Source organism: Crocodylus porosus, unplaced genomic scaffold (assembly GCF_001723895.1).
Source record: "Crocodylus porosus isolate Cpor-Errol unplaced genomic scaffold, CroPor_comp1, whole genome shotgun sequence".
Lineage (NCBI taxonomy): Eukaryota > Metazoa > Chordata > Crocodylia > Crocodylidae > Crocodylus > Crocodylus porosus.
In genome coordinates, this window is record NW_017728914.1 from 7,060,954 (window position 1) to 7,082,153 (window position 21,200).

At 42.8% G+C, this 21,200-nt stretch overlaps 1 protein-coding gene across 2 annotated transcripts in view; it reads right to left on the bottom strand.

Moving 5' to 3' along the window:
* The window catches only part of RANBP17 (RAN binding protein 17), a 282,087-nt gene that overhangs the window by 234,570 nt on the left and 26,317 nt on the right, over positions 1-21,200 (bottom strand). For both annotated transcript variants that reach the window (XM_019534844.1, XM_019534845.1), the window contains 8 exons: positions 18,008-18,173; positions 17,167-17,240; positions 16,184-16,303; positions 14,995-15,141; positions 11,871-12,043; positions 9,611-9,804; positions 1,708-1,813; positions 222-357 (listed from right to left, as the gene is read on the bottom strand). In XM_019534844.1, coding sequence (XP_019390389.1) covers positions 222-357; positions 1,708-1,813; positions 9,611-9,804; positions 11,871-12,043; positions 14,995-15,141; positions 16,184-16,303; positions 17,167-17,240; positions 18,008-18,173 — 1,116 coding nt within the window. The remainder of the gene's footprint in view (positions 1-221; positions 358-1,707; positions 1,814-9,610; positions 9,805-11,870; positions 12,044-14,994; positions 15,142-16,183; positions 16,304-17,166; positions 17,241-18,007; positions 18,174-21,200) is intronic.

The following is a 21,200-nucleotide window of genomic DNA, read 5'->3' on the forward strand; positions in this document are numbered from 1 at the left end:
TGAATACAACTGTTACAAATGTTAACTCTCTGCATGCTGAACCTTGAAAAACATGTAGTAGTAAATCTTTATGGATAATTATGAGACCAACTTAAATAACTTAAGCTTAATCATTCCCAAGCTAATTTCTTCATTTTCTACTATGGCATGTATTCTTACGCAAACATTTAATCTTTACATCATACATGGACTTTTCCATTTTAACTTCAGCAAAGACTTACCTTTGAGGTACGCTGGAGCTGGTCCCCTACATATGTTTTACGGAACTGATCCAAAAACCATAGAATTGCAAGTTCTACTTTTTCATTACTAGACCGTGGTAACTGGGCATCCATCAAGGATATCAGCTGAAAAACTCTAAACAAGGGAAACATTTTCAGAAGGGATTTTCAAACAAATTGTTTCATTACTTTCATTTCTTTTAGACACCTTTTAATACTTTAGTCAGCTTGCACAGCATTCCTTTTTCTCAGTATCACATTTAAATAGAGCATATATTAGTTATTACAGCTAAAAATAAATCAGGACTAAAACTGCAGTTGTAGAGGATATTCAAATTAAGTTCAAAGATTTGTTTAAGGTTCCTAAAAAATACTTAGAAATATTATATAAAGAAACAATGTTGTGTAGGCTTTGGTATGTTTTCCATCTCATTTTTGTTATACTTCCCCAGTCATCATTTTAGAACAGCTGCGCAAAAGTTCGGTAAACACCAGCCAAATCTTTAGCATGACTGCACTAACTTAAAAGAAGCTACTTCAATAGACACCAACTACAAATCTGACTCTTTGGCAGAGCTGTTGCTACTCATTTTTTACCTTCTGACAATGTAATCGATTGCTTAGACTTTTCTGACTTTTTCTTAAGTCTGAAATACATAATGTATATGTGCCATCTATAAGCCTAAATATTAAAAATGGCCTTCATATTTAATAATACTATAAGAGAATATCACTAAAATGCAAAGCGCCAAGGCAGATTATTATAAGCAGAAATAGAAAAGATGCATTAATCAACAGCCAACTCTAAATATTTAAGTCCTTTTTCTTTTGGTGCAACAGGTATAAAGCCTGTACAACCCTATTTGCCAAAGGGGCTGTGATGGCATCCACAATAACTACTATTCAAACTGTGGTTCAATAAATGCAAATCAGGGAGAGGGAGAGGCCCATATTTTTAAGGAGTACGCTCTTCTGTTGAATGTTCTAACTTGAGTCTATTAATGCCTATTTTCCAAAGATGCTAAGGGCCACAATTCCCATCAACTTCCCCATATGCACAACCCATGATAAAAATGAAGGAAGGAAATGTCAGTAGGAAATTAGCACATTTACCATTTAAGTCTATACATAAAGGAACATGCTTATATATGTAGGGTGGTTGCAAACGGTCAGATGATGTATGCAATTATATAGTTGCTCAACAATTAGGGCACTGAAAATGAGTTTTCAGTTTTGAAGTTTCAGTTCTAAGTAACTCTCTTTCTAGTCAGTTCAATATAAAAACCTTGTATTTCAAAATCAAACACAACTCCACCAACTGTAATCATTCAATTTCATATAAATTAAATGCAGCCCTTGAGTCTTTAATCAATGCAATGATGAGACAAGTTTAAAGTCTGAGCATCTTTTGATTACCTGCAGACATCACAAGGGAAGTTACGTAGTCTCCTTCTCCCTCCACCCCCCTTTTTTTTACTGCACTTACCGGCAAGATAATTCTCCATCCATTGCGTCATGTTCATCAGTACTGGTATAAGTTAACCTTCCTCCTACAACAGTACCCACAAAATACACTAGCCATGCCAGTCGTCCTAACATCAAAAAGATAAAAAGAAAACAAGACTTTAATAAACAACTACATTAGTACAGAGCAGTTCTGTGAGACATCACACTGCAGAAGAGATTATCAAGCAGAGTCGGAAAGCTTCATGCCTCTAATATTAATGTTAAAATGATAAAATAAAATGGATTTTATTGAAAAGTGGACTAAAAAAACCAAACAAATATAGTAAGAAACATTCTTACTCTGCTAAAAGGGAAAGGACAGACTCATGAATATATATTTACTTGTACCTGTAAAACACAAAGGTAACTTAAAAATTAAGGCTGATTGCCATATAATAGGAGTGATAAACTCTTCTGACCCTGCGGGCTGGATGAGTAGCGTAAGACTGATCCACAGGCCAGACGATTGGCCCACAGATCCAGGCAGATCCAGCCCATGGATCCCGTTCCCCTTCTCCCCCAAGAAGCTTACCCCTGCTAACTCTGGCAAGTCCAAGACTGTGCCACATGCAGTACCATGCAGGGTCAGTCTGGGGTGGGTGTCACACATGGTGCTTGCTCTGGCCTGCTAGGGACTGCAGGAAGAAGCCTGATACCCCAGCACTTAGCTACCACTGCAGGAATGAGTCACAGTGCCAAGCATCTTCCTTTGGTGCCACTGGGGCTCCAGTATCACTGCTTTTACTTGAGCACTTGGCAGCCAAGCAGATAAGAGCTGTGATGCTGGAGCCCCAGCATCACTGTGGCTTCTTCCTATGGCAGCAACCTAGTGCCCAGGCAAGGCCTGCAGTGCTGGAGCCCCAGCAGTGCCATGGAAAGAAGCCCAGCATTGACGGGCTGATCCCATGCTGCTCCTGGAGTCCAGCACTATGGCTTATTTTACCCCATCTCGTAGAAAGACTTCATAAAATTCTCTGCTCAAGGAGATAGGGTTTTCCCTCACTTGCCCAAGACAGAAAAGCAGGGAGGTCATCCTCTTACCGCCTAAAGCAAGATATGGCTATCTTCACAGAATAACTTCTGCTCTCTCACAGTGCAACTAGATAGGAATCTCCTCTTCATACATCTGCTCCCCAAATCTCAGGTATCTCCTCTCCTGTGTATATCCTGAAGCTTACCAGAGGACCCCCAGGGTATATGGGAATTTGTGGAAGGGACAGTACCAAGGAATAAGCACCAACGCCAACATGCAAAGGTGCTTTCTAAGTGAAAATTCCCCTGGGAATCATTGGTGCTGTACCAGAGGCAGAACTAGTCACTACTACACCATAGGTCAGCAGTTCCCAACACTGGGTCGTGACCCAAATGAGGGTCATGGGGACAATGCTGGCAGCACCGCACAGAAAAGATGAGCTGTGCCACATGCTGGGAGCTCCCCCGCTCCCAGGCCACAACTGCCACTCCACTCCACTCCCAGCAGTGGCATGCGGGAAAAAAAAAGGTTGGGAACCACTGCCCTAGGCAGTACCACCCCTGATAACTCCACACCCTGCACATTTTCATATCCGGCTCTAGCTCCAGCAAGGGGAAAGGGACCAGAGGGGGAGGCAGGTGAGGGAGATTTCTCAGCAGCAAAAAAAAGGAGGCAACATTTCCCTTGGCAGCAACTGTGCCATCACCACGGCTTCTTTGCCCTCCCTGTTACCCAACAGGAGGTACCCCGTTACCTCCCTGTTACTAGAACTACTGGAGGGAAGGTGTGGGGTGATGGAGGCAAAGGAGAGGAAGGGAGAGAAAAGAGGGTGAGGCAAACCCCTAGCTCCATTCCAGTACCCCTTAGGTAGTAGTGCCTGGGGCCTGTGCCCCTCAAACACCCACCATTATGCTAGTATGCTGTGCTGTCCCCAAATGTTAATAATCTAAAGCAGGAGTACCCAAACTGTCCTACAGATACCCCCAGGGATACACGGGATAAATTGTGTACTGGCAGATTTAATTTTCATGATAATAATTGGCATTTAAGGAATTAAAATATAAAATGTATGCTTGTAGGGGTATCTGGGCAGCCAGTAAATCTGGTAGGGGATACAGGATAAGAAAAATTTTGGGAACCTCTGATCTAAAGTAACAATACCAGATGCTAATACTGTCTCCTATCTCAAGGAATTAACTCCTCACATTTGGCAATCCTGGCTTTTAAGCAAAAGATATTTTTCTAGTTCTCTACCATAAACCGATTCCCTCTTGCTGAGAAATCTACAGAAGTGACTGGGTAAGACTCTCAATTTATCTTATAATATTTGGTAATCTAAAAGACAACATTTATATAAATCTTCAAAATGTTCAAAATCTGAAAGATATGATGCTATTGCTATTAAATCAACAGTTGGACAGGGAAAAAAAACGAAGCATCATGGTTGGGTACATGTATTTACCAATATCAAAAACTGTATTATATGAGATATTTGTATTTGGGATGCTAGACAGACAGCCATACCTACAAATTAACACGCTAAGCCAACCCTATGCCATACAACTGAACAAAACATTCAAAATAATTAAGGAAGAATAACTAATCATCTTAGAGTACAACAGCAGCCCAAACACTGTATGTATTTGCTTAAAATGATCACTGCTGGCATGAGACTGATGCACACCATAAATGAAATCTATAAAAAGGTTGCTGATTTGAAGCAACAAATAACCAATTGTTATAATGGTATATATTTTATTTATAAGTAGCTAAGAGCAAGGAAGAATAACATACAAGGAATGGGAAAAGTATTTTAAACTACAGAAAAATCCTTTCAAGTCTACATTTCCTGATATAAAAGGACTGGGAAGATTTTAAATTCTGTTACTGCAATAGAAGAATTAACAATAGAACATTAGTAAAACAAAACGTGTCTTCATTTGCTCTGGCTGATAGATTGAAAAAAAAAAAAAAAATCAAAAAACCCCCAGTGTCCTATTATATTTCAAGGACTCTACATTAACATGGACGATACTTTACACTAACCATTTACTTTTTCCTTTCTTCTTGATTAAGAATGCAAAAAGAACATATTGCAAAAGGTGGGGGAAAAACATCAAAAAGTAAATGTTCTCTCTTCCATGTAATATGCTGTCATGCGTGCAAATGGAGCAGCGGCTCCAGTTAGATCTTTGTTCTCAATATTCTTTAAACACTGAAAACAAATATTTAGCCAACAATTTATCCAAAACTCATGTATGTATTCATGTTGGTATTTTTGCTAATCATATTAAGATTTTCATCCAAAACTTCCCTGGCATGATGGAAACTCTAAAACAAATGTCACAGATTCAGTGGTGACATTTGTCCAATTTTGCTGTGCAATAAATCATTCAGAGGATAAATCTTGTGCATTAATCTGTGGATTGCAAACAGCTAAAGAAATTACAGAAATGGAGATGGAGTAAAAAGAGTGCTCAGACAGTATACTGCTACCAGTGTCTACTTCTCCCTCTGCATCTGAGCTTGGTCTCCAGAAAGGAAGCAAAACTCTTGATCTACATATGAGAATGGAAGTACAAGTCCTTAGGGTAAACCTCAGCTATTTCTTGAGCTTTCTGAGTTTATACAAGTTATATAAAAGAGATAACTTTCCGTGTCTCAATATTGGTATGCTAAAATACCTTGTGCCTTTTTGCTATTGTGCAGAGCGCTCATGACCCCAAATGATGTAAACAGGAGTTTCAGAGTTCACCAACTCCTAAACACACTTTAAGTCTCAAATATGCATGCTCAGCAACTCAAGCACCCATAATTACTGAATGCTTTGCAAATTTCAGCTTTAAACTCTCTTGTGTCTCACTTTACCCATCTATAGAAAGAAAGGAAATAAAGCCTACTTATTTCATAGGGATGATACAAGAAATCTTTAGATGATGTTTATGTTAGACCACAGAAGCACAGATGGGCTCCAAAGAATGCTGTGACCACCACAGTGACATCTACTTAGGATCTGTGATTATCCAGATGCCTCATCAACATAGAGAAGATGCTACTGGCCAAACAAAAATCCTCACGCAAAAAATAATCTGTAATTACGCATGTAACAGCTCATTTAAACAATGAGACTCATAACAGGTATTTGCATATCCACTCCTGTTCCCTGGCTGCCTGATCTATCTTGTATTCCTCCTCCTAATCTTCAACATAAACAGGCTACTGTAAGAGTCTACAAAAAACTGCTTACATTCAATTCACTATTAATTTTTGAAGAATGCAATGATTTTTCCTAGGCCAAGGCTTAAGTCAAGAAGGCCATTTTGGAGTTTGGGAAAAGAGCTGAATGGCCCAAACTTTGACATCAAGGAAAAATGGAACCAGCAACAGAACACAATTGACACCACTAATACACTTCTTATCACAGACCCCACATCTAAACTCCCTGGCTTTGCTTTACCAAGGCGGAGCTGGACAGTGTTGAACACGTTTGTATTGGACAAAGTAGATGGAACTAACTACCTACTACATAAATGGAATTTTATTAAAGACCCCAAATGTAAGTATGGCAAAATTCAAACTATAGCACGCATCATGGAAGAATGTCCTATTTATCATTTTAATGGTTGCACTGAAGACCTGCACCAGGCTCCTGATGATGCTCTGGAATGGATATCAATTCTAAAACTGTTAGTCTAGCCTTATCCCTCAATGCCATTGTTTATAGGTTGTTTATAGCTTGTTCTGTCATTTTGTTCCTGTATTCCATATGAATAAATAAAACTTATTCATACTGGAGAGAAATAAACCCAACCTGGCAGCACTACTATGAAAAGAGTGGAGCACTGAAGTGATCAAATAACCTTAAGGAACAGCTATTTCAAAAAACTGTACAAACAGTTGCTGCCTTACAGAGCTAAAAGAAGTGCTCAATGAAGCAAACAGCAGAGCCACCATTTTGAACCATACCCTGCTAGGAATTTCAATTTAAACATAAAAACAATTTCTTCGCTGCATATTGAATTATCCCAAATTTAAACAAATATTTTCTGATAATCCTCTTCCTATTTTTAGTTGGAAAAAATAAACAGGATCTCCACTCTTAGCACAGAATCAGTTTACTGATATAATTTTCTCTTCTCTATTTCCACTATTTAAAATGTTCAGTGCACTTGCTTTTGCAGCTGCTTAGGCAGACTACATTTTTTCTTTTACAAAATAATTATTGCAGTAATAATCTGTAATTATGGTTTATAACAGCAATAATCCCAAAGAAATCAGTCATTACCATAGATCACAAGTAATCGTTAACTACTGTTAATGACCCATTTCTTGGGGATTATTGTTTTAGTAAACCATGACCGCATCACCATCGATACAGAGAGCAAGACAATATAATAAAATGAGATCTTAATATTATATTAACTTATTTTGTAACATTAAAAGCCATTAAACATCTAAATTAAAGTATGTATAACTAGGGGATATAGCATTTATTGTTCAGCATGAACAGAAATGTTTAGCTTGCAGAAAAGAAACCGAATACTTCTGTAAGGAGTAATATGGATTTAAAATGCACCAAATATTCTCTAACTTCTAACAGAATAAACCCCAAATACTGACCTCTAGAACCAAGTACGTTTACTGACCATTTACTTCTGACCCTATGTACAGAAGAAACCAATCACAGGAGGACAGTACAAAATGCATACTGCAGCTACACAACAAAAATCTGGCCTTCCACAATGGAAGTTTACTGACAGACTGCAAAGGGAAGGTGACAGGTGCATAAACGGAAGAAAAAATGAGAGAGACAAAGCGTGTATTATATAACTAGAATAATAAATATGCCCCCCCATTTACATGGGGAGTATTTTGAAGTTGTCAACAAAAAGCAGAATAAATGACAAAACATCAAATTCAAAACAACACTCATGAAACAACATCTGTGTTAGTGAACAAACCACTATATTGTTGATAGCCTCATCAGCTGTTACGGAGCTTGACAAGGGCTAGAGCACCCATGTGCTCTATGCCCTGGGCGGGCGAGCGTTTGGAGCTCTGGCAGAGCTGGAAGATAAGTGGTGGCAGCACATGGCAGTGGAGGCAGGTGTCAGGCTGTTTGCCTTACCCACTGCCTACCATGCCCCTTCTAGCCAACTGCAGCCTGTTCTACTGCTTGCCTTGCTGTTGTGGTGAGGTGGGATGGAGACAAATTTAAAACCACCCCCCAAATAATTAGATTCTATACACAGAAAATTATAACAAATTTATAAAATTTTTCATGTATACAATCTAATGATCAGGGGTAGTCTTAAATTCAGAGTCATTTAGGATTCTCGCAAACATGGTAATACAACCCAGTGTGCTGTTGACTTTTTTTTGCAACTGTTGGCTCCCATTCAGCATTCAGATTTAAGTACTTCTTTAAAAAAAGTGAATTAATTTCACAGAATTTTGTGACAGAAGTAAGGTTTATTGTCAATTCATTTATTGCATAGAAAATTCAAACCCAAGCAGTTAAGACCTGTATTTTCAAAAGCAGCCATAAGGTTTGGATCCTTGAATCTGGAAGGCTCAACATGAGAAACCTGGGCTAGGAACAGACATTGTATTTGTCCCTGGACAAGCTGTGCCTATGCTTGACCCAGTATAGGAATAGCCTGGCACACTGCCCTTCTATCCAAGGTTTAGCGAGTGGCCGAAAGCTGTGCGGCTTTTCTGCCACTGATTCAGTGCTGCGATCTTGGAATGTGTTTTGTGATGTTCTTGGATAAACTGTTAGCACTTCTTATCCTATGAACCTTTTAAGACTTCATCCCAGGACAATGGACACAGATGTCTGAACAGAACACACTTTGTCCCAGGATTAAATACTTTATCGCAGGACAAATGCAACATCTATCTGCAGCCCTACCCACTGATTGTCAGAAGCAATAAACTTTCACAGCAATCACTTTCTGTGGTCAGAGAAATTATGCCTTATATTTCTAAAGCTGAATATTAAAAAATTTAAGATACTCCCAAATGCAGGCAACTTTGAGATTTTGACCCAAAATGGCTCAGACAAGATAGAGTTTCAGAACTCAACTCTTCCTACTTTCCAGTATATTGCAGTCTATATTCAGACTACAAGATCACAACTCCTCCTCATACACACATTAATATTTGTAACTGCTTGTGCCTAACTAGTGGAATACAAAGCACAGTCTAAATCAGGGGTGGACCCGGCCTGCCAACTGATTGGACCAGACTGATGGGTGGGTGCTTGTTAACTGATTGGAGCTAGTCCATGGCTTCCCCTGTGATGTTCCATACAGGACTGAGTCCTTCCCAGGGCAGCCAATGCAGCCTGGTCTGAACTCGGCCAGTACACACAGCTTCCAACGGGGCTGCTTCTGGTACTGCTGCAGCTGCTCAAGTGCTGCTCAGCTCCCCTCCAGCAGCAGCTCCTCCTGCTCCTGTCCCTGCTGTGTCACGCTGGGTGGAGGGGAAGCTGCAGTGGGCAGCTCCTGTCCCAGCATGCAGGACTATATCTCCAGCTCCTGGCTGCCTTCCATCCACTCCACCTGCCTAGTGTGATGAACCAGAGATCTGCCCCAACCCTGGTCCTGCACTGTCGCCCACCCCATGATCCCAGAGTCTCCTTGGAGACTGGCTGGGAGCAGTGCTATCATTGCCCTGCACCCCCACCCTGTGATCCCTGGCCTTGACTGCCTGTCCCACTCCCAAACACCATTCCCCACCTGAGGCCCCATCCCACATGGGGAGTTTTGGCCAATTGTTGAGGGAGGGAGGGAGGGAGGGCAATGCTGACCCAGCCCACGTCAACTCATCAAACCTCCCTATGTGGACTGAGGGCCCAAATAATTGCCTACCACTGGTATAAACAGTAAGAGAAAAAAATGCTGACCTTCCTGAACTGTGAGTTCTAAAGGATTCCTACTGGAAGAATGCAATAGCTTTTGGTAGTTTCGTGCGTTTTGATCAAACAATTGTACAAGCAGTGCGCAGGTTTTTTCATATTCACATCTGCTAACTGTGCACAGTTGCTCCAGCTGCTGAAATACTGTAGCTGTATCATCTAGTGGATCTTCCAAGCCATCTCTGAAATACATACAAGAAAAATGTTACCTTATACACACAATTCTTCTTTGAGATCTGCCTATATGAATATTCATGTCCAGGATCTATCATATCTAGTATCAAACTAGAAAAGTAAAAAATTCATGTCCACTGAGGGGATACGGTAGCATTCTCCTGGTAGACTACTACATCAGTTCCATGTACATGAGGGAGTATATCCTGTCCAATTCAATTCCTTTTCAGAATGTTTGTCAGAAAGGAAGGCAGTACGAAAGCTTTCTTTTTTTTGAGGGTGGTGTCTGCACATTCCTACCAATGGGAGATTAGCATGCAGTACATTTATCAGAGGATAGCGTGTAAGTTCTAGGCAAAAACAGACTACCGTATTAAACCAAACATCTGAATTTGATGCCAACTATGTTTACCAAAAGTAGCTGCTACTCTCCAAAATCTTTTACAAGGGAACGCACTTTAGACAAGCTAGAAAAAGAAAGATGTGGCCCTAATACAATGCATCTGTAAGTCAGGAAGTACTGGATTTCTAGCCAAAATGTATGCATGCTCACTATGTATCAATCTTGGAGGACATTTATTTACACAGGGTTTCCCTTTTCACCTATCTATCAAATCTATCAGACTTCCTTAAAGCCTGTTCATGTAATAGCATTCTTTTCACAATTACAAGGCATAAGTAGAACTCTTCTGAGTATACTCCATACCCTGTACTCCTGGGACCACACCTGGGGAAGAAAACATATAGCTAAATATGATGTGACGAGAATGTGGGCTCATAACACATTTGCCATTATGTATTTGGTTAGAGTTGTCCAAAGGATGGTCCCCTGACAAGTTAGCCTGTGGCCCTCTGGGAACCACTCCTCTCATCACCTACTGCTGTTATTGCCACCAGGGTACCCAGGCTCCCTCTCCCTCTTATAGCTTCCACTTCTTGCCCCTGCCTCTAGGGATTCCATATAGTCTGGGGGCACCAGCACAGTGTACTGACATGTGGTGTAACAGAGGCACTGGTGCAGCATGCAACTAGGGAGCACGAAGCCACCAGCCCTCAGGAGTTGGACAGCCCTGTATTAAAGGATAGAAAGATCCCTGAGGCCCCAAGTCACTTAACTAGAAAAGTTAATGGTATTAAAAGTACAATTCTAATATTATAAAAGCCTTAGTCTGTCTGTCTTTCTGTCCGTAACGCTTTAATTTGCACTCTGATTGGCTGACTGAAACAACCAGTCAGAGTGCTCCAAGAGCGTTCGGACAGGAGACAGCATGGCGAAGCACCGCCATGACAGCAGGGACACAGGGGACAGAGTTGGGGGGAAGGAGGTGGGCCCATTCTCCCCTCCCCCAACCAGACACGTGGGGGTGGGGCCAGAGGCAGGGGGAGGCGGAGCTATCAGGCCCCAACAAAAGCCGTCAGGGAGGGAGACGGAAGTGGGAGAGAGAGGGGTGGGCAACAGCCCTGAAGTGGGAGGGGGACGAAGGTGGAGGGAGTGGGCCCATTCACCCCCTCCCCTGGCTGGACAGACATGGGGGTGGGGCCAGATGCTGGACCCTAAATATCAATAAATATGGACTGAGTACTTACTGAGAGTAGCTTTGATAAGTAAAAAAAAAAATATGTTTTTTCCAATCGTGTTTCAAACCAGTAAATTAACCCTGCTATCCCATCCTTTTTATAAGTGGGATTCCTTCAACATTATAGAGGATCTATCTCGAAAATATTTTAGATATAGGGTAACAAATATTGATCTAGTTATAAAATTAAAAGGATGAAGAAGAAAAAAAGCAAGTGAAGCTCGAGTTTAATTTCTGTTTAGTTTACTTTTAAATACCTTGAATCAGATTCTGGTTTCATAGTGTCATAGTTAGTAGGGTCAGAAGGGGGCCTGAGCAAATCATCAAATCTGATCCCCTGCCACAGGCAGGAGAGAATGCTGGGGTCTCACACCATTAAGTAATTAAGACAATGAAGACAACATCATGAAAATGTAAGCAGATTTTTTTTTAAACCAACAGTATAATGTTCAAGTTACTGTATAACCACAGCATTATATACAATGAACAAAGTCTACCTTACAACTACAGGAACAGATTCCAGTCTGGAAGTAATATATGCCTTTGTTATCTCAGGTGCATACGTATCCAAGAGGTGGGGTTCTGTTGATTTCACAAAAGGAACTGATGCTACCATTCTCTGCCACAGGGTTAGCAAATAATGAACGCTGTTTGGAGCAAATTCCCAATGCTACAAAGTAAAATATAAATTTCAGTTAGAACATACTCTAGTGCGAACTTTTACAAACAAATGAGTCTTCTTTGTGCTACTATTATTTGTAGTGTGGAAGTGATCAGACTCAGGCCCTCATTATGCTAAACACTAGATCTTAGTCACATAGAAAGCCAGGAGTTAACGCCTAAGTAGTTTATTAATTAAAATTACACTAGCAGAAAACCTGAAAAATAAAGTGCCTTTCCAGGAAAAAAAAACACACTTCACATACATAAAAAAACAAGAATACAAGTCAGCGGGACCAGATAATCTTCATCTGAGAATGCTACAGGAGCTGGCCAAAGTCATTGTGGAACCCCTAGCGAAACTCTTCCACAACTCGTGGCATTCTGGAGAAGTCCCTGGGGACTGGAAGAGGGCCAGTGTTGTGCCCATCCACAAGAAGGGCAGGGGGGAGGACCCAGGTAACTATAGGCCAATCAGCCCAACTTCTATCCTAAGGAAAATCCTAGAAAAGTTCATCAAGGAGTCTATCTGCAATAAGCTTGTAGAAGATAAGATTCTAAAGGACAGCCAGCATGGCTTCATCACAGGAAGCTCTTGCCTTACCAACCTCATCTCCTTCTATGACCAGGTAAGTCACCGTCTGGACACGAGAGACGAGGTTGACATTGTATACCTTGACTTCCAAAAGGCCTTTGATCTAGTATCCCACAATGTCCTTGTGAGAAAATTGTAGGATTGTGGGCTTAACTGCAAGACAGTCAGGTGGATGAGAAACTGGCTGCAGGATAGGACCCAGAGAGTCAAAGTGAATAAATCTGTTATCCTGGCGAGAAGTGGACAGCGGTGTCCCACAAGAGTTGTTGCTTGGTCCTGTACTTTTCAGTATCTTTATTAACAATTTGAATGTGGAGGTTGTGGTAGTGCACTTGTAGTGTCTGCCACTTTAAGGACTGAGTCAGGCAGCCAACAGATGCCCAATTGCAGCGGCCATTTTAAAACACAGCAGTTTGCTGCTGGTAGCCAGGCAGAGACATTGCTTGGCTGAACTGCTGTATGAAACACCTGGAGGTAAGGCTGGGAGCTAGGGGGATGGCTTGGAGGCTCCTGGTCCTGGGCATGACCTAAAGCTGCACCCTGCCTGGATAGGGGGGTTTGGAGGGACAGCTGGTAGCAGGGCAGCCCCACTTAAATACCAGGACCACTCACCTCCCTGGTGAAAGGTGGATTGGGGCACACCAGTAACCCCTAGCCCTCACAACACTTTGGGTAAAAGGGGGCCAGGCACAGCTATGGCCACCTGAGCCCAGGGGCTGTAAGACCCCAGGTGGGGCCAGGCATGACTGTGGCCACCTGAGCCCCCACAGGGGAATGAAACCCTAGAGGCCCCAGAGAGGGGGCGGTAGTGAGGGCCCTGATGAGGGCCGAGTAGGGTTGAGGGTCAGCTTGAAGGGCAGCCCAAGGGCCAACCCCTGGAAAACAAGTTGTTGGATATGAGGAGCCCAGTGAGGAGCTAGGGCAGAGTTAACCCTCCGTTTGGTGAACTGGCTGGCCACTAACCAGGTAAGGGTCGTGGGAGAGGCCCAATAGACTGCATGTCAGCACCCAAGGTGTGATATGGATAAAGCCGCAAGGCCTTCGGGAACTGCTCCAAGAGGAAGCAGGGCAGAACAAGTTGTCAAAGCGAGAGAGACCCTGTGAGAGAGGGTGGAGTGCAGGAGGCCCTAGTGAGAGGAGGACAGTGTGAACGTGAGTGTGAAAGAGGCCTGAAGGACCAAGTTGGCCTGGCTTTAAGCCAGGAGCATAGTGTCATCCTGGATGCCATCTGCGAGGCATGGGCCACTGTGTAGGGGAGGTTCGGAGCGGTGGATAGCACCCCCTGGCATCGGGGCACGTAATGGGTAGTCTCCTGCATTTACACCACTTATGGGAACAGCAAAGTAATGGCAGGAGAGACTGGGCAGACTGCCCTATAGAGACAGGTGGGTGGGCTGACTCCACACTCAGCCCTAAGCTTGTCCCGTCATGGGGTGAAGAGCTCACTGGCCAAGTTCGCGGATGACACCAAGTTATGGGGAAACATGGTCATGCTTGAAAATACAGAAACAGGTGGACCTAGACAGCCTAGCAAGTTGGGCAGATCAGAACCTGATGAAATTCAACATCAAGAAATGTAGCGCTCCACCTTGGGACAAACAACCCCCAACACACCTACAGGCTTGGCGGCACTAACCTGACTAGCACCCTGAATGAAATGGACCTGGGGGTAATAAACCACAGTATGAATAGGAGCCAGCAGTATGATGCTGTAGCCAGTAGGGCAAATAATACTCTGGCATGCAACAATCGATACATCTCCAGCAAAACCAAGGAGGTGATTCTTCCGCTCTGCTCAGCACTGGTGAAACCGCTGGAGTACTGCATCCAGTTCTGGACACCACACTTTAACAAGGACATGGACAAGCTTGAGAGAGTCCAAAGAAGAGCCACCTGTATGATCAGTCTTACATGGCAAGCCATATGAGGAAAGGCTGAGAGATCCAGGACTCTTCAGCCTAAAGAAAAGAAGGCTGAGAGGGGACCTGGTAGCAGCTTACAGCTACACTAGGGGAGTACATCAAGGGCTCGGTGAGTAACTGCTCAACAGGGCATCCGAGGGGAAAACTAGGCCACAAACTCCTGGAAGACAGATTCAGGCTCAACATTAGGAAAAACTTTTTCACAGTCACAGTGTCCAGACTGTGGAAAAAGCTCCCTCCAGAGACGGTGCAATCACCTACTCTGAAAATCTTCAAGAAGAGACTAGACAGTTACCTTGCTGGGGTCACCTGACCCCCAGTTATTTTTCCTGCTTGCTGTAGAGGGCTGGACCTGATAATCTTCCAAGGTCCTTTCCGGCCTTACAATCTAAGAATCTTTCTTTAGAAAATGTTAAGACTAAGACCCTTATTGAAAGTTCTTACCTGTAGGCTAGTAATAGTGAAATTGGCTATCACTCGGATAACTTCTGGATATTCTTTCACCATTACTAGTTCTCCCAGTTGGTAGTTTGTCTTTAGTCGAGCCAAAAACCGACAGAATTCATGGTAATTACTTGGATCAGATAAACCCTAAATTTAACAAACACAAGTTTTCAAAAATTACCAGACCAACCTAATGGCTGAGCATCTTTATCAACATGGAGTTTTAAAGAGAAATTTTAAACATGGAGTTTTAAACAGTGTTGGCTTTTTTAACACGAATTTAAAATAATTACCAATTAAACCAAATGGCTGGGTAGTGTGAGAGAAGTCTAAAGGAAGACTTTGGTTAAGTACAGATATTTGGGGAGGTTCAACTGGGTTCAGAATGGCCACCTGATTTAAACTTAGTTCATCCCAGTACCAACCTTACATTTACAGACCCTGTCTCAGTGACCAGCAATCAATCTAACCTGTACAGAAATTCCATGTACACATACCAGTCTCTAAAATTGCAGAACTCGGTTTAAGATAAACCTGGATCTACGTAATATCAACATGATTAGACTGAGGTCAGACTGGTGCATGGAACTTCAATACACTCTCCCTGCACAGCCCCAGGGCTGGGAAAACCCAGCCACTGGTCCCAGGCCTGAAGCTGCTCTTTTCACCCTCCTCCCCACCCCTGGACTGGGCTATTTTTTACCCCTCCTGCCCAGCCCTTTGCTTCCCCCTGGCCCCACTGACCAGCCAGCCTTCTCAACTTCCATTCCACAATCCACCCCATGCGTCCAGCTGCTTTTATCTGCATTTGCCACTGCTGGAGTTAAGCAAATAAGTCACGGTGGGAGGAGGGACGGGAGGTATAGATTCACTGGGTGGGGGACCCCATCCCACCCACAGGTCATACCAGCCTTGCCTGTAGGTAGTACCAGCCCCACCCATGGGTTGTGCCTCCCCTCCATCCCTCAGCGGATCTCCAATCTCCTCCAGCCTGCTTGCCCCCCAACCCTCCTGCTAGCACTCGCATCCTGACTTACCTGATACCATGTAGCCATTTTGATCTGATTTAACCTCGCCCTAACGCTCCAAAATGTCTGTACTTAGCCTTGAAGGTGGTCGCAAGAGATTTAGTGAGGCAATGTGTCTTGTGGCAAAAATTTACTGCTTGGAAAGATTAGGAAAAAAGTACCTGAGGATTTTCAAGTATTCTTTTCACTCCTTTGATCAGGTTACCAAGATACTTGGCACGTTCTGGATTGCTAAATAAAGATCTCCTTGTAGAAGCAAACTGAACTAAACAGGAAAGTGCCTAAAGAGAAATAAGTATAAAATACATCAATTAAAAACTGACACTGCTGGCAATCTCATCATCTGGCCTTCTAAAAAAAAATCCCTCCTACTTCATTTACTTGAACCACACACTTCTATGGTTTATATTTACAGGCAAATCAGAAAGCATCACTTGGCATTAACATTGCTGTGCATTCCCCATTTTAACACACTTGTACAGTGGCTTATAAAACTGAGCCAGACTAATTGTTTGGGTTGATGTTTTCCATCCTAGTCATCTGCCTCAGATTCAAAGCTTTGTAGTTCCAATAAGTACACTTGGGAAAATGTTATTTAGCAGTGTTAACATTTTGTTTATTGAGAAGTCAAAAAAAAATTCTGGGAATTCAGTGATTTAGAGCAAAAAATTTGACAATGGGTGGCAAATGTGTCAGGCACAAGTCCTGTGGTGCTCCTGAAAAACCTTGGACAGATTTGGGCAGATTCTTACTTGCTGTTGAAAAATATCAATTCATACATGCTCTGTAGAGACCTCCTTAGCTACATTACAAAGGGGACTGAATTAGGATTACACAGACAACCCCAACTCTGCTATACTTTAAGTTTTAGAAATCGAGTACTGAAAAGATAATCATGTTCTTTTAACCTAGAGTTTCAGTTCCAATGCAAGTCATGTCAAATATATTTATATAAATATGTACTAATGTTCAAAAATAACTTCATATTTCTGTTTTAACATAACTGCTTAAACTTTGTTAATGGCAAAAACATCATTGGAGATTCACAAATAAGGAAAGCCTGGTATAGGTCTCTAATACATGCAGACAGAACAGAACTGTTGCTAAGTAATTACTGACATGTAAATCACTAAACTTCACTTACTAGCTGAGAGAGCATTGGGGGAAGGGAATGATACAAATCAAAAAACAGGTCCAAGGTCTCTGGCTCCAGGAAGACTGGGGAAGAAAGAGAGAGAGAGAACTTAATCAGTGGTAATTAAATACCTTAATAATGAGTACTGTTACTGCAGAACTTTAAATTTTTTTAACATAATTCATTTATTTTCTACCTTAAAGAAAACTTCTACTACATAACAAATCATGTAGTACTTGCTACATGATGGCTACCTAAGAATGTGACTGTAATAAAATGAATGTGTTACACCATTCTTTATTATTCAAATTATTTGTGTTAAAACATAACTACCATAATTAGCAAAAGCCAGTTACCTAGCAAAGTCAGATCTTTAATTAATGATCAAACAAAATTATTCTAGAAACTACATAAGGATACCATCAAGTGGTTGTTTAAGCTCATTCACTGTCTAGTCATAGCAAATCAACTCAAGTTCTTACATGATGGGAAAAGTTCAGGGAAAATCCTTAAGCATGTGTTCCACCAATTATGTAATATTTACCAAATAGTTCTATTTAATAGGCATTATACCATACCAAGAGCTACACAGTCTAAATATTGAGGGTCCAAGAGGCACTTCTCTCCCTCTGAGCTCCTAATTACATCAGTCCCCCAAGTGAAATATCTGATACAAATCCAACGCAATTGATTGTAGCAGACACCTTTAAAAATGTGAGCAAACAAAACATTTTCCGACTTAGGGGAAAAGGACTAAGTTTGTACTTGTTAGCACCATGCTAAAACAAATTACATACACCACTGTACTCAGAATGCTTTCTAGTTATTAACAGTTAAGGTCCTTCCTTACTTGTTCTCCAGTTTGTTGGAATCTGTACAGTGCATAGATCATCTGCAGACTCATCTGCTGAATTCCCAATGAAGTCAAAGTTAAGACAGTTAAGGACGAGTTTCAAAAGATGCATTGCTAAACTTTGTTGCTGTTGGTCCTGAAGATTTAAAGGTTTCGCCAATAGCTACATTAAAAAAAAATAAAAGCATATTTCATTAGGCTGTTTATATACAGCAGTATATGAAAAAAAATCAAAAAAAGAAAGTGTTTGGTCTTCAACCATTGAAACTCACAGTCCATTTATATTTAGAAAATATTTTAATTTCAAAATACAAAGGTAAAAAAACCTGTCCCTTAACAGTAAAAAAAAAAAAAAAAAATCACTTCCCTATTACTTTTATTCTTCCAAAATATAGCTCTTTCCTCTAACATGCTGGTAAAATGACCCCTTTGCCTAAAGAAATGGTTCCCAACCTTGGGGTGGCACTGATTAAAGAAACAGGGTTGCACATTTCTAGGAAGGCAGGCATGGGGGGCAGGGCACATGCCCCCCAGATTTCTGCAGGTGGTGGGGCCAGATGCAGGCTGCTCGCTGAAGGCTCGGGGCTCCCTGCCCTGCTGCCCTCCTCCCCAGGGTCTCCACAGCAGAGCAGGGCAGGGGGACTTAGTGCTGCTGCCGTGAGCTCTGTACTAGCTGCACCACCATGGCAAGGCACCCCCTACCTGCCGAGCAGCAGTGATGAACACAACTCCATGCAGCTGCTGCCATCTCTGGGGGCACCTCACCATGGCAACATAACTGGCATGCAGCTCCCAACAGCAGCACTGAGCCTCACCACCCTTCCACACCAGGTCCTGCATGCTGGCCCCAGAGGCCCCAGGGTAGAGAGCCCTGAGCCTGCAGTGGCCAGCCTGCACATTCCTCACCCACACAGGCTCTGCTATGGCCATGCAGCCCACAGGGGGAGAGGCAGGGGAAGCTGGGCTCTGTGCTCCACTCTGGCTGCAGCATCGGCTGCCTCCCACAGGTAGCAGCTGAGGGTCGGGGGGGCAGGGGGCTGCAGGCCCTGGCCCTATAGCCCTGGCAGGTGGAGGCCCCTGCAGGTGTGGTGGTGGGGCTGGGGCAGGGAGCTGCAGGTTGTGAGTGAGGGACACCAGCAGGTATGGGGGGCTGTGGTTGGGAAGTGAGGGGCACCTGGGGAGTGGGGGTGCTGAGGGTTTGGAGTGAGTGGCCATGCTGAGGAAAAGGTTGGGAAGCATTGGCTAAAGTATTCATTATAAATCAGGCACCCATTGATACAAAACTGATCTTTAAAATGTGGTTACAAGTAGAAAACAATGAGATTTGCTATTTATTTTCTCTGTTAACCAAGAGCAATTGTATTCCCTTTATAGCTGAGAAGATGTTTTCTCCGACACTTCCAGAAATTCTGCTGGTGGAGTCTGAAAATGACATTCTCCTTGTTTTACACAACTGTTAGTAACAAAATCTGCAATTTAGCTAACAGTTTACTGACAACAGCAAAATGCAATAATTCACTGCCTTGTTAGTTCTGCACAGCAAAGAGTAAAATCTAATTTCATTAGTGAAGTCAATAGGACTTGGAGCCTACCAGGGGCATATATTTTGGGTAAACTGACGTTTTTACACAAGCTCTTCTTAACTATAGCAGCAACTTAAAATTATACGCTTCCAAAACAGCTATGACAACCACAAATCAAATAACTGACGAGAATTATGAACATAATATAAAAGCCACAATTTCAAAGTTTAGATGTTTTTATGTTTTTATTCTTGGAGGGTGGGGAAGAAATCTTTCCCTTAGTGTTGTTTTGACCAGAAAAGTAAGCTCTGAAAATATATCATTTTATTCAGCACACCTGCTCTCTGTTTATATTCAGAGTCTCATCTGCTCTGATGATAAAAAAAATTTCCATCTGAGACAAGGAACTGGAATGTATTGTTGTGCTATCAGCAGAATTGTTAACCAAGTTGTAATTGTTGAATATTTAGCATGGATGAGCCTTACAGAACCCTGTTCTAGAACCAACATTTATTTGATTAAAAAAAATCACCACCAAATGTCACCTGCTGTTCTACAAGTTTTTATATAAAAACCTAAGGAAACTGTTACATTTAATGGGTAGCTTCAATTTCATATGAATGCCACTGAAGTAGTGAGCAATGGTAATTTAGTATAGCACATGTGTAACAAAACTCTAATATTATATTGTTTTCACCTACAATAGGTTTAGCATTAAAAAAAAAGAGGACCAAATTGCTTTCAATGCATCAAATTTTTCATGATTTTCCCCATTAATGCTTATTTTCATCACTGATTTAACATATATGGTACAGGAAATCCCTGCTTAATGCGGTTTCGATTAGCGCTATTTCGCTATAGTACTCATTTAAAATTGATATCTGATTTCACGAGTGCTTAGCCAGTTTTGCTATAGCGCTCAATGGAATCAGCGAGTTTTGGTGGGAAGAAGCAGCGGTGGCAGTGGCGACAAGTGCAGTGAGTGGCCGCGAGTGGGGAGTGAGCATGAGCGTGGGGGGGGTGCGGAGAAGCCAGGCTTGGCTGGTGAATACAGACTAGTGGGGCACTCTGAATACAGACTGGTGGGGCATGGGGAGTGGGAGCGGTTTTGCAGCCATCTGGGAGTGCGGTGCGGTTTACAGCCGGTCAGGCACGTAGTGGAGAGGCAAACCCCCTTGCTCTCAGCTGGCTGCAAACATCCACCCCGTTCCTGTGAGATGCTCCACCGTCTGAGCTCACCAGCTGAAGCAGCGGAGATGGTGAGGAGTGTGGGGCCTACACTGGTACCCAGGGCCAGCGGGGGCCAGCACCCAGGGTGGAGCAGAAGGAGTGCAGGGCCCAGGGCCAGGGCCAGCAGGGGCCCATGCCCAGAGCAGGGCAGCAGGAGTGTCGGTGCCCAAGCTGGCAAATGGGGCCGAAATGGCCAGCGGGCAGCTGGGTGGAGAGAGGCAGTGGCAGTGAGAAGTGGTGAGTGGGGGGGACAGCCATCAGCACAGGGCCTTCATCGGTGCCCAGGGCCAGGTCCAGTGGGGGCCCAGAGCGGGGCAGCAAGAGTACAGGCCTGGGCTGGCACGGGCAATTGGAGCAGCCAGCGGGCTGGTGGGGAGAGGTGGGAGTAACCAATTACCTATATTTACATTCATTCCTATGGGCAAATGGGTTTTTCT